The following is a 13,765-nucleotide window of genomic DNA, read 5'->3' on the forward strand; positions in this document are numbered from 1 at the left end:
ATTCTCTCACTAGAGTTTGCCACAAAACTTCACATGGTGTCTTTCTTCACCACGGATACCTCTAGTCCCATGAGGTCTGTCGGATCCTATGGCTCTGGATCGCCTGTGTGGTAGCCTGGGCTGGCTGCAGAGGTCTTTTCTGCTCTGGGACTCACTTAAAATTGGCTGCCTTCTATGTCACAAGGTGCATGAGTCAGAACAGTATCTCTCGGTATTGAATATGCTGACTCGAGAACTTGAAGAGGCTTACCAGGCATGTTTCCTTCTTCATAGTGAGGTACAAGCCGCAATAATTTATCTTTTGTTTTGCAGATGTCCTGGTTCCTGGACCCGATTTCTGGCCTCCTGAAAATGTGACGGTTGTGGCAGGCTCCTGAATCACTGCAGGGCTTAGCTCCAACCCTCTGGAACACACATGTCTTATAAAGGTCTCCAGCAAGCTAGCCACTTCTTGCTCATCTGACCCAATCAATACAATATCATTGATGAAAGAGATAAATGTGTTTTTCTGTGGATGTCCAGCTGGTACACATATGTTTGAACTTAATATGGCCTTGGAGCAAAACTGTTAATGTTTATCATTTCCATGGAAATGTGAATTGTTTCTGATCTTTTGTTTTGACTGAAAGAAAGAATGCCTTCACCCAATCAATGGCTGTATACTATATACTTGAGGTGGTATTGATCTGGTCTAATGAGGATACCACATCTGGCACTGTGCCTGCAACTGGGGTTATTATACTTGAGATCGTGATGGTTTAGTGACCCTTCCTACTCCATGTGGTTTCTTCAGGGACCAGACTGGTCAAACTAATAAGGATTGAGAGGAGGAGATGAATAGAATGTGGCAAGAAATCTCTATTCTTTTTTCCCCACAATGACTTTACATTTATTTATGTCTGGGGAGGAAGGTTATTTGAGAGACTTCCACTTAGCCTTTTCCAATATGATAGCTCTTATTTTGCAGACCAAGAATGCAAAGCTGGGATTTGGCCAACTGCCAAATAGGTCATTCCAGTTATATATTGGCAGACTGAGTAACTGACCACTGAGTGGGTCCGTGGATGCTGAGAATCTCTGTAAACTGGACATTGGTCAGGACTACATTTATTATCTGGCCCCCATTGGACCCACTCTAACATGGGGGCCATGATGATTCAGGTCTTGCCCTATGTCCAACCATGCCCTATGTCCAACCACCCTCAAAGGTCTGGGCATTCCCTTTTCCCTGATGCATAGTTACCTAGTCATTATTGTGTATACTTGCCAGGATATTGCGGTGTTTTGCCTCCTGTGGACGGAGCCATCTCTTCTGTCAGCATTCTGGGTCTGAAAACTGGCCTGCTCAGGTTCAGAAATTGGGCAAGGGATTGTGACTTTTTATTGGGGCAGCTGGCCTCAGCTTTGAAGTTGTCCATCACTGACTTCTGCTAGTATAAGCTCCGTAGTTGGGTGACTGCCCATCTATTTTGTCTCTAGGGACACTGTTGTAGGAATTATTCTCATAATTCTGTGGTTCTGACCCTCTTGGCTGCAGTCAGGACAGTAATCGTGACTTCCTGGCTTTGGATGGTTTTATGTTGCCACCTGGCTCTGTATTTCAGAGTCCTATTATCTCCGTTGCTATCAGCCAACATTGTTCTGTAGTGGTGTCTTTATAGACGTCACCTCTGAATTTTTAGTGATGCTAGTGCACCTCTGAACAGTGTCTTTCTCAGGACCTTTGTCCATGGTGTGTCCTCTTGGCCTTCCAGCCATAGTACATCCAGCATGCCCGCTTCCCTGAGACTTTTAGCTCCATCCTTCATGGTGTGCCAATGCAGTTCTGGAATTTTAACTCCACTCAACATGGGCCATCACTTTTTCTGTTTCTAGAAGCCACGCTAGAAGTTTGCACCAACCCCCGGGATCTTTGCTAGGGAATTAAATTCTGTATCTTGGGGAGCACTTCCGTGTCAAAAACTCTATTCAATTTTATATTCTGGCTCCTTTCTTCAAGCATCTTCAGGATCTCGGAGTCCAACTATCAGTACCTGTATACTTTCATATGGTTCCTTTAGTGTATAGTCTATTTTCCCTTAGCTGGCCCAGCATGTCCCCAGCTGAGTTATGAGGATCCTGAGTGGCGCATGTGTTGTTCTGCACAAGAGAAGCCTCTTTAAAGTCTCCCATCATGGAGTAGGGATGGGGAGTGCTAGTGAGGATTATGGGGAAATAGGTCTATAGACTCAGACTTCCCAGGGGCTTGTGGAGTTAAAATCTTTTGGGGGGAGGGAATCCAACTAGATCTTGCATCTGATGTGCCCAATTTTCCCAGCGAGGACCCTGACCTTGCATAATGGCCTGTCTTGGTTGCCTGTCTTTGAAATTCTGCTACGCTATTAAGTCCTGCCTCGGTCTTCATTCTTTCTCCTTTCCCTTTGTCTCCTACTGTAGGAAATGAGAATGCTGTATGCAACTAAAGAGGCCCTCTGTTTCCACATCTGGCTTCCAATTGCCTGAACTTGCCCTCAGTGTTCATCATCCTTCTGTAGGCATCAGTGACACTTAAAAAAGCCATCCAATCTCAACGCCCTATAGCTACTATCTCCTCTCTACACGGATATGTCGTGATAACAGGAGTCCAGCTCTCCAAAATACAACTAGACATACCATTTCATCTAATACTTGAGACTCTGTCAGTACAAAAAAAGAGCTGTTGTATCAATCCATTAGATGCCTAATACTACCTAAAGACAAAAGGCCATTTAAGATTATTTTTTAATTTAGTTAAAGTTAAAAAATGTTTCATTCTTGAAATATGTTTGCCCTAAACTCTTATACACATTAGTCTTAAGAAGAATCATGTTCAGGAATCCAAGAAACCTGGAGAGAAAAACATGCAATCACACAAGCCATTTGCCAATGACAAAGGAGTCAGAAAACTGTTGGAAAACAGAGCTTGTAATAATGAAAAAAGGACAGTTTGTAACCAATCACTTATTTTCTTTTAAAAACACATAACCACATTAACTTTTTGCTTTATACAACCATCTAGAAACTATAAAACAGTACCACATTGTGCATTTAACCTACTTATCAAGAAGGGAACTCCACATATTGTAAGAATTCTACCCATATAAGAAGGAAAAAGGAGACAGCTAATAGCATAGTCACAGATACAACATGAGTCCAAGCAAGCATCAATTCTTTGACGTCACCTTTTCCATTTACCAGAGTGGAGAGAGTAAGAAAGAAAGCAAGGGAGAAAAAAGAGCGAAAGAAGCACCCACAGAGGACTAATCACATTCCATAGTTACTTTAGACAACTATAGCTCAGGGTTTAATAGAATAGTATCATTCGACGAACACAATGTGGTAGGGGGCGAAGGAAACATGAGTAGAGGGAGAGGGTTTGAAAAGACAGATACATTTTACACCCTATTCCCCTCCTAAATAGTCTTCATTGATACAAGCTTCTGTGCTAATCCAGAATATAGCAAGAAATTAATCAACAATGTGATAAAGCTTGAATTCTGCTCTTTTTGCAAATGTGAGTGGCTCACAATTGCACTTTACACTTCAAAAGAATGACAATGTCATGTTCAATTACAGGGTTCTTTCAGGATTCCCCACAATCTTTCACCCTATTCCCACCATGCTGGTGTTGTTACAGGACAATCAGGGAATTCTGGGTAGGAACTTCAGGAAGTTTGGGTAGTGAGATGGAATCCTTGCTCTTTCTTATAAGTCCACACCTTTCTGGTAGTAAGTCTTCCCTCTGATTTGTGGTGGTACAGAGGAAAGGGCATAGGAAGAACTAAGGTAATATGGCGGAAGTTTAGTCAAGTAACTGGTTTTGAAGGTATACAAGATGAGACTGTAATTAGCAGACACAGTGAATCCAAGGCAAACAATTGGTTATTTGATTGTCCTCCTTAAGTTGATGGCACCATAAAAAAACTGAAGGTGGCCTTGATATACTAATAAAATAAACCAAAGGTCTGCTACAGGGAAACATATTTTAGATGAAAATTAGTATAATGATTCTTTTCACTCCAGGGGAAACTCTCATCTTGTCCCTCTCACTTCCTCTTCCACCATAAGTAAGCAAATACATTATGGAAGGTTGTTTTTAAGGGGCAACTCAGCATCAGAGTTTTGCGAATTGATACAAGAAAGGCCATTATGAAGTGTACCAATCAATCTCCATTCCCAGGCAAACTTCTCATATTGCTTAAATTAAGCTCTTTCCAATCTAATGAGATGATTTTACTTTTTCATGTGGTGAGTAAAGTATGGTTTAATGCCAGTAAAATTACTGGTAAGGTGACCATTACAAATTTCTTATGCTCTAATATAATCAATTCTATCCCACATTATCACTGTGTTCTGACATTGTACAGATTGAAAATATAATGCAGTAAGTTAGCTTTTAAGACTTACTATCGAGACTGATACCTGAAATGTAGAAATGTGTTTAAGTAATTTGTAAAATCTCATTTTAACTCTCCTAATCCTCATAAGCAAGAAATAAAAGTTAGATGCATCGTAAAATGAGCTAAGCTGATAAATCTGATTTATTCTTCACCTTTTTCTGAAGTTCTACCATAACTTGTATTGTCTTAACCTAGTGACTATAGATCTTATATGTAATGATGCTGGCTTTTAAAATTAGATTTGAGAAAAGTGTGGCAATTTTGTAGTTGAAAAAGCCATAGATTCAACATGATTTTTTTAAATCTGAGAAGCAATCTTAATTTAAAAAATTTAAATATGTTATATAGCAAGAAGTACTTATTTTCTGAGACAGGCAAATTTCATGCAAATTAAAGAGGACTGTATTCTGAAATTTGTTTACCAAACAGTACAATCACTTCAGAGAATTTTAAATTTTTAAATAAAATAATGTCATGGATATGGTTATTTTCTAAATTAGTTTCCTTAGATTAAGAAGTTTTCTAGTCATTGTTTAGGAAATTGCATTTGGGTATTATTTCCTGAATAATGCAAATAATGAAAAAAAAGACGACGGGAAAATAAAGGCAGGTCTCTACTAAGAACATAACCACTGAAGGAGAGACAGCGAGGCATGACCAATACCACCAATTTCACACACTTTTTAACCACCCTGCTTCTTGCTGCCACAATCCAACACCTTCCCACTCTTCTCTGCTATCTCCACAATCATTTTATTTTTCTTCACCTAAATGCCTGTTAAGCTGATGCCTGTACAACTCAGTAATAGGTTACTTGGTTGTTTTTTTTTTTTAAATTATTCTTAACATGCCTTAGTTCACCTCTTAAGAAAGGATGAACTGCTTTCTGTAGTTATCATGAATGTACTTTCGTCGAACCGTAGAGGAAGGATACCATATATCAACAACCTACTAGCAAAATCTATTAAAATCTTAAAACTCTCATGATGAAAATTTTGGGGAGTTGCAGATCCTGGGGGCTATGCCCCATTTTCCTCTCTTTAAGGGTCCATAGAGGTTACTGATGAGGAGACTGGCACTCTCTCACATCATTGCTTCTGACTCTGAAGTTAAGCAACTTTTTAAGGAGAAAAATGAGAGACATTGGAAAAGAAAGTTGCATATGTGTTTTCAACTTCTTTCCAATCTTAAAAATTACCATTATAACCTAATTAATGATGAGTTAAATTTGATCATTTTATTGTTTCTCTGTATGATATGAAATTATCAACGATTCCATTCTAATGGTATAGGCAGCCTTAAGGACAGGTGCATATTTGTGAGTAGAAAATAAGCCATTTTTCTTTGTCTTCTGATTTCTCTACACTCATCAATGAACTTTATTCATTTAATACTTTCTTTTCATTCCTTTGGGGAGTATTTAAACTGATGATATAAACTGATTCTCAAATAAAATAAGACTAGAATTTCTAAACCTAAAATCGGATAAAGTTTTACCTTTGGTCAGATTGCTGTTCCTTTAAAATGACTCTCTGATATTAATTTCCTAAGAGTTCTGAGAGTTTCAGTGTACAGATATCTCCAATAAAATATTAGGTAGGACACAGCATTGGCAACTGCTAGGGCATTTAAAACTTAGAAGAGAAAAATTCACATTGCCTTTTTTTCAAGGAAGAAAATTTAAATGTATACTCTGTCTCCCAAACTGCTTCCCCTTGATGAGGAAAAATCCTCTTTTCTCTTTACAGCTTTACAAGGCACATAAAGCTGTGTATTTAAATACTTATGTGAGCATCTGCCATAGTAAGCTGAAAGCTACATAAGCCTTATCATTCTTGAGTAGACTATGCTAACAGGACAAACACATCAGAAAAGGAACAAATTCTAACATTGCATTATTTATGAAAAAATAATACTGATTAGGGCCTAGAATAATAACAGTTGAAGAAAGATCAAATTGGCTATAGCATACACTGAAAGCAAAACACTGGGGAGTTCAAATACCAGAAGTCAACTGTAAGATTTTATGTGTGTCATTATACAGTGTTACTAATAGAAAATGAAGTTGACAATTCAAATTGCTCTGGATACACATTAGTACCACCAGTTTTATTTGTACAAGAAATGACTGGTCCACTGGACTTCTCTAACTCAGTAATTACTGTTATTTCTTGACAGACCAGTGATATTTCCCCCATAGTTTTGAAGTACAAAAACAATATAGTTAGAAAAAAAAATCCCAAGTATAAATAATGCATTCTATTAAGGGTCACTAAATTGTTACCACTGATTATTATAAATGATTTAATTTATTTAAACTAAAAAAACAGTAATTAAACTTTTCCTCTTCAGTTTTGGGCCAAGGAACATGCTTGGCAAAACATAAAAAAACAACAAAAGCCAAAAATTTGTATGATTTTTCAAAAAAAAAATCTCAATTTGGAAAGGGAAAAAAACTTTGGAAGCTTGTCAGAATAAAAATGGAATAAACTCCTTTAAAGATGAACTATTTGTCAGTTAATTGATAGAATTTTGGTAGTAACAGTAACTTTAATACAATCTACGGGAATCACGACAGGTATGAGTGAAGACTTGCAACACGCAGCAGAAGAGTGGCTGACCAAGGGGGTACTATAAGGGGCAGTAACCACATATTTTCAAGACTAAGTAAGTAATAATTATAGCTGCCCTTCCATTCATGTATCTCTTTGCCTACGATTAACCTGAAAACGACTGAAGTAATTTACTTTCATGCATCCACTGATGTTCATGCTGGAATCTTCATCTGGATCTGGGGGGAAGGGAGGATTAAAACATACTTCACTTTTTCCTGGTATTTACATTAATTTTGTTAGATAATGAAATGCTCGATTTAATGCCAACCACATTCAAGGAAGCAAAATCCTTTAAGGTTTTGGGGCTTATTTGGATGACTTAGAAACACAGGAAAGAAATTAAAGAAGTAAAAATGGGCATTGTGCACAGATCATGAGAGTCTGAAATGTCTAAGAAATATACCTTTGGTTTATGACCAAGTTTAGACCCCAAAAATCTTAAAAGCAGGTTTTCTCAAAGGAGGGCATGAAATCCAATGTTTATCCTTTAAAACTGCTGGGAGAAATGACTGCCAAGGTTTGTTTTATTCATGTAATGTGACAGAAGAAGGATAATTTGTTCTTTGCTCTCAAAAATATGGTTTCCCCAAGACAGACTTTTAATTTGATCAAATTCTGGCTAAAGCAAGTGAATCCAAAAGAAAAACTATCCAATAAGGGTGTAAGGAGTCTCTGAAATAGCTTTATCTTCTCATTCAGCGTCAGTAAAGGTTACATTTCAATTACCCTAAATGCTGAAGCTTAATAAGGCATAACTTCAGTTGTTATGGTGGGAGTATGGGCAAACATATTCCACATTTGTTCCTTAAAAAACGAAAAGTATCAGAACTCAAAAAAAATTTCAACCGGTTATGTGGAAGTGTATAGATGCTTTGTTATGAAAGACATGCTCAGGATTCTAAAGCAGCAGCAACTTAAAAATTCAATAATAAAACTTTGGCTTAAAATTAAAAAAAAAAAAAAAGAAAGAAAGAAAAAGTCAAACTGGTGCAAGTTGTCTCATGAAAGAGGTATTGTGGACTAAACCCTCAAACGCTGTCCGACATTAGTTTCCCCTGTCTTCTTTCACTGTTACCACCTTCATTGCACAGGAGTTATAGCATTCTTTTATGGTTAAGTTTCATAAATAATGAGAAAACTATATGCAACAAATACATCATATTTCCCACCCACCCAGCAACCCTCCCCAAAATAAGAAAAGTTACATCAAATTAAAAAGTAGCTTCGTGAATGAAGGTACTGCTCTAAGTTGCACTTTCCCTGCAAGTGCGGCCAGTGCTTTTGCGCTGGGTGTGAAGGAAAGGAAAAAATTCTCCACATAAACTGACAAAAAATTTAAAAATCAATGTCCGGTTTCAACCAGTCAAAACCGGGCCCAGCGGAAGCCGAGGTATCTCGGTACCGTCCCATCAGAGGGTCCTTGCAATGCCTGTTCTTCATCCTGATAGGTATCTGTGTCCTTGTGATTGTAAACAATCCATAAGATACTATGTTTTTGTTCCTTAAAATGTCCTCTGATTGGCAAAATGAAGTAAATATTTGTTTTAAAAATAGAAAAAATGAAAATTAAACCAGAAGAAAAGAAAAGAAACACAGTGAGCTTGTTTGGAGTCCATAGGATCCGATCTGGAAGAGCTCGGAAAATGTGTTATGTGTTTTCTCCTGTTTTCGGCTGGAAAGGTACTAGAGGTTGCGTTGGTCGAGGAAAGAATTGCAGAGTAGGAAAACCAAAGATGTTAATCTAGACTTCAGAGGATTCAAGTGTTAGCTTCATCATCTGTGTCTTCTATCAATACCTTAGTGTCACGAGCCTTGGATCTAATGGAATAAGAGGAAAAAAAGCATTTAGTCCATTATTAAAATACAAACATGTTCATGGTATTAGATACATTTCCCATCTTATCACCATTAAAAATACATCGTAAGTGGGCACTATATACTATATCCGATGGACTACTCCTGGAGTATCATCCTCAATTTTGGGTATTACTGGAAAAACATTAAGAAACTAAACTGCAACCAGAGGAAGGTAACAAGAAAAATGGCCGATCATGTGTAGCAGAGAGAGAAGCAACCTAGAAAAAGATCCGAGTTTGATCAGCCATAAAACATAATGAAATCTTGCCATTTGCAACATGGATGGACTTAAGAGTGTATAATGCTAAGTAAAATAAGTCAGAAAAAGACAGATACCATATGATTTCACTCACATGTGGAATTTAAGAAATAAAACAAGTGAACAAACAAAGGAAAAAAAAAAAGGAGACCGCCCCTCAAAAAAACCCCCCCAAAAACCAGACTCTTACATACAGAGAACAAACTGCTGATTGCCAGAGGGGACATGGGTGGGAGGATGGGGGGAAATAAGAGTAACTTATTATGATGAATGCTGAGTAATGGATAGAAATGTTGAATCATATTGTACACCTGAAACTAATAAAACACTGTATGCTAATTTACTTGAGTAAAAAAAAAGAAGGTCTGAGTTTAAGTACTGACTTTGTAAGATGTACCTTTTTGAGTGTTAATTTTCATCTCTATAAAGCAGGAATAATACCCATTTCACATAATAGTACTCTTACCTCATGGAGACAGTGTCACTATCAAGTGAGAAAATGTATATAAAAAGCATCAGTAAAGTATGAGACAAATATAAGGAATTATGACGAGCATGGATAGAAATACTGCCATTTAAGGTACACATGAAACTAGGTGAGTAAATCAGCAGAAGATAAGACCTACATAGAGGCATGACAGCTATCTTCAAAAAGCTGACAGGGTATGACAGAGAAGAGGGAGGAGACTAGGTTATGAGAGCCTGACTAGTATCAACTGGTTAAAGTTACAGTGAAGCATACTTCAGCCTAACATAAGCTAGCCACCATGATAACCATCCAACAGTAAAATCAGGTGCCCCATCTAGTTATAAACTTCATTATCACTGACAATTGTCAGTCAGCGCAAGATGACCATCTATCTAATCAGGAGGCAGAAGAGATTCCTGTACTAGATGAAAAATGGGATTTGATAATGTTAAAATAATCTGCAATTCATAAGCCCTATGATTGTGAAGTAGGTATTATTATTCCCACTTGACAGAGGTAGAAACCGACATTCAAAAAGGTAAAGGATGTGCTAAAGGCTGCGGGAGTCACAGAGTCAGTACTCAAATTCAGAACTTCTTATTTTAGATTTCCTGCTCTCTCCATTGCACATAACCTGTTCCATTGTTCTAAACATCTTCCTCCAGTTGCAATCTTGTATCTCAGTGTTTTTCCACTTAACACCTGAAATTGAATGTAATAATCTAGTGCCAAGAACCTCCCTATTTCTGAAGCAGAAATAGTGTATGTTTAGACTGCCCTCTGCTGGTGACTAACAAGGATAACACATTCACATTTAGCAGCTCAATGAGACAACCATCTGCAGTCCTCCAGTCCTTTGTGGCACTTGCTGACCCCACCATCCCTCGCACCCACCTCCTTGGCTTCTTCAAACTCTGCTTCTTTACTACAATAGTCTCATGATTTGCTTTGATGTTCTTCCCAAAGACCTCCCTGGCCATTCCTTTCCTGCTCCTTTTGTTTATTCTTTTTTCTCCTGCTTGTGTTTCCTCAGGCTTAGCTGTTTTTCTGCTTTTCTTTTCTCTACCTTGTCCTCTTCACAGAACTTCCAAATTCTGTTTGAACCTTGGGCAATTTCTACTCTGCTCTCCTATACCTATGCGCTACTATTACCACCTCCTATTTTTTACTTCCTTTAAAACATCTCCTCATATTATTTTTAGTCCTATTGTAAAGCATCCTAACCCAAGTCCTCAATGTCTGATACTTCTGAATACCACGGTGGACTTCTAGTTGGTCTTCTGGACTTTAGTGTTCCATTCCCCAATGTATCTTGCACAGTGCCATTAAAACTTAGGAAAATACTACTTTCATGTCATTCTTCCATGAAAAAACATTCTCCGGAAAAAAAAAAAAAAAAAGAAAAACATTCTTTGAATCCTTCCTGCCTGTTATGATCAAGCTTGTATTTTCCAGACTTTTGCAATCATACTTCATCTATTCAGCTAAATTTTTTTTTTTTATTATAGTTCTAGTCACATGGCTTTCCTTCTGCCTCTATGTCTTTACTGTGCCTCTGGTCTAGTCAAGCACTCTTTTATCCTTTAGACAACTGCCCACACTCAACTTAAGTCTCCCCATCATTCCAATCCACTGTGAAATCTGTCTCTAAGTTCCAAATGCAGCCACAATATATTCTACATTTATTGTTCTTTTTAGGATCATACAAAATTAATGACTTATAAAAATACTGTTGTGGGCATTTTGGTAAGAAAATTATAATAATAACTTATATTTACATAAACTATATATAAGAACTCTTTCTGTGAGGAAACTGGTCTAAATCCCATGTCACAACCACTCTATAAGCAGGGATCATATTAATTTCAATTTTAAGATGAAAGGCAATATAGAGATATTAGGTAATTTGGTCAAAGTTACATAGGGGCCAAGTGGCAGAGCCAGGATTCCTAAAGTTTATAACTTGAAAATTATCTGTATACAAAACATGCTGAAGAGTCAAGGAAATATTCTCCAACAAATTTTCCCCGGTGTACTTTTAATGTCAAAGTCATAGCATTAATGCGTTAATTAATGTATTAATGACATTTTACTCTATTTGTTAAGACATTCTATAGGTTGGAGTGTATAAAATTGCTGCTATTGCTGTTTTTCGTAGGTGAAAAACGGCTGAATGCCAGCAATTTCATGTGGCTCAACCTGATACCTTCTTAGCTTAAATGTTAACCAGTGCCAACACCTGAAGGAAATTCGACTCTGAAAAGTCTCCATACATACTGAGAAGCGAGGCGAGGCCGGCGCAGGGATATGCTCTGGCTGTACTTCCACGGCCGGTTCTTCTGGCGGTTTCGTACCCCGTCATCCTGGTCCATCATCTGTTCTAGGAGTGTCTGGTCATCCGCATTCAGAGGGGCCACAGAGATGTCCCGCACGGCACGGAATTCACCACAGTTATTCAGATGTTCATTCTCCAGGCGGAAGAAGTTCCACACAAATCGCCTTAGCAAAATGGAGTAAGTAGGGATTTTATTTATAAAATCTGAACTTCCTATTGGAAACTGTAACTCTCCCCGTATATCAAGTTTCCACTCATGAAATAAAAACAAGGAATGAAGGGTTAGAATATTAAAACAGGAAACCATGGTGTGGTGGTGGGTGGGAGGGAACTAGAATGGCCTAGGCAAAGGGGGAAATTCCACTGGCTAGATGGATATGTGTCTGCAGTTCTAGGGAGAGTCTAGGGCTGGAGAACTGCACAAGTCATGGGGTTAGGAATAATAGAAGTGGAAGAAAGAAGTGGGCAGGGGTTTAAACGCTGGAACACTCCAACATTTACCATCTGCGAAGAGGAGGAAGAACCAGTGAAGGAATTGAGAAGGAATAGCTAGGAAGATGGAAGGGTACAGCTTCTGAGAAATGAAGTGAAAAAAGTGCTTTTCTGAGAGGTAAAGTAAGGTAGGTACAGAGAATGACTGCTGGATTTGGCAAAACGGAGAGGCAGAACACAGATTCTGAAAGACCGTCTAGATTCAAATCATGACTCCACCATTTACTAGGTGTAACGACCTTGGAGGAGTTACTTAACCTAGACTTCAGTGGCGTCAGCAAAATGGGATAGTTAATAGTATCTACCTCATAACATTATTGTGAGGATTCATAAGTTAATACAGGTAAAGAGCTCAGAACAGTGCCAGGCACATAGTGGGCAATACATAAGTGTCTGCTATTATTGTTATTATTACTGTTGTTATCGTAGATTATTAACAAAAGCAATTTAGTTTGAGTATTGGGGAAAAAGATTTGAGTTGAATTAAAGGGAGAATGGGGAGGAGTGAGACAGTGGAGATACCAAGTACAGACATCTTTTGAAGAATTCTGCTGTAAAGGAGACAGAAACGGGGAAGAGTTGGAGGAGGAAAGTAGATTCAAAGGAGGCTTTTTGCTTTTGTTTTTTATGGATGATAGAACATCTGATTCTACTATTAAGCCAATAATTTTTATTTTTATTTTTATTTTTATTTTTTTAAGATTTTATTTATTTATGTGACAGAGAGACAGCCAGTGAGAGAGGGAACACAGCAGGCGAGTGAGAGAGGAAGAAGCAGGCTCCCAGCAGAGGAGCCCGATGTGGGACTCGATCCCGGAACGCCGGGATCACGCCCTGAGCCGAAGGCAGACGCTTTAACGACTGCGCTACCCAGGCGCCCCATAAGCCAATAATTTTTAAAGGAGAAATGAAATAATCAAGAATTTAAGAACTGGGGGAGCCTGGGTGGCTCAGTTGTCTGCCTTTGGCTCAGGGCGTGATCCTGGCGTTCTGGGATCGAGCCCCGCATCAGGCTCCTCCACTGGAAGCCTGCTTCTTCCTCTCCCACTCCCCCTGCTTGTGTTCCCTCTCTCACTGGCTGTGTCTCTCTCTGTCAAATAAATAAATAAAATCTTAAAAAAAAAAAAAAGAATTTAAAAAGTGAATTTTTTTCTTTATGAGAAAAAAATTTTTTTTTAATTCATAAAGCAGCATCGTATGTGGAAGAGAGAGAAGTGGGAGGGGAGTAGGTCTTGTAGTGATGAAGAGTCTCAGGTCCTACCTAGACATTTGGGAAAGTGAAGAAGAGGGTTGGCACATGATTGGGAAAGGGCACTAAGA

At 38.3% G+C, this 13,765-nt stretch overlaps 1 protein-coding gene across 2 annotated transcripts in view; it reads right to left on the reverse strand.

Annotated features, from left to right (window-relative positions):
• Positions 1 to 2,925: 2,925 nt before the first annotated feature.
• The window catches only part of XPR1 (xenotropic and polytropic retrovirus receptor 1), a 234,089-nt gene continuing 223,249 nt past the window's right edge, over positions 2,926 to 13,765 (reverse strand). For both annotated transcript variants that reach the window (XM_026509162.4, XM_048224959.2), the window contains 2 exons: positions 11,896 to 12,117; positions 2,926 to 8,851 (listed from right to left, as the gene is read on the reverse strand). In XM_026509162.4, the coding sequence (XP_026364947.1) occupies positions 8,791 to 8,851; positions 11,896 to 12,117 (283 nt within the window). In that variant the 3' untranslated portion in view covers positions 2,926 to 8,790. The remainder of the gene's footprint in view (positions 8,852 to 11,895; positions 12,118 to 13,765) is intronic.

Source organism: Ursus arctos, unplaced genomic scaffold (genome assembly GCF_023065955.2).
Source record: "Ursus arctos isolate Adak ecotype North America unplaced genomic scaffold, UrsArc2.0 scaffold_2, whole genome shotgun sequence".
Taxonomy (NCBI): Eukaryota; Metazoa; Chordata; class Mammalia; order Carnivora; family Ursidae; genus Ursus; species Ursus arctos.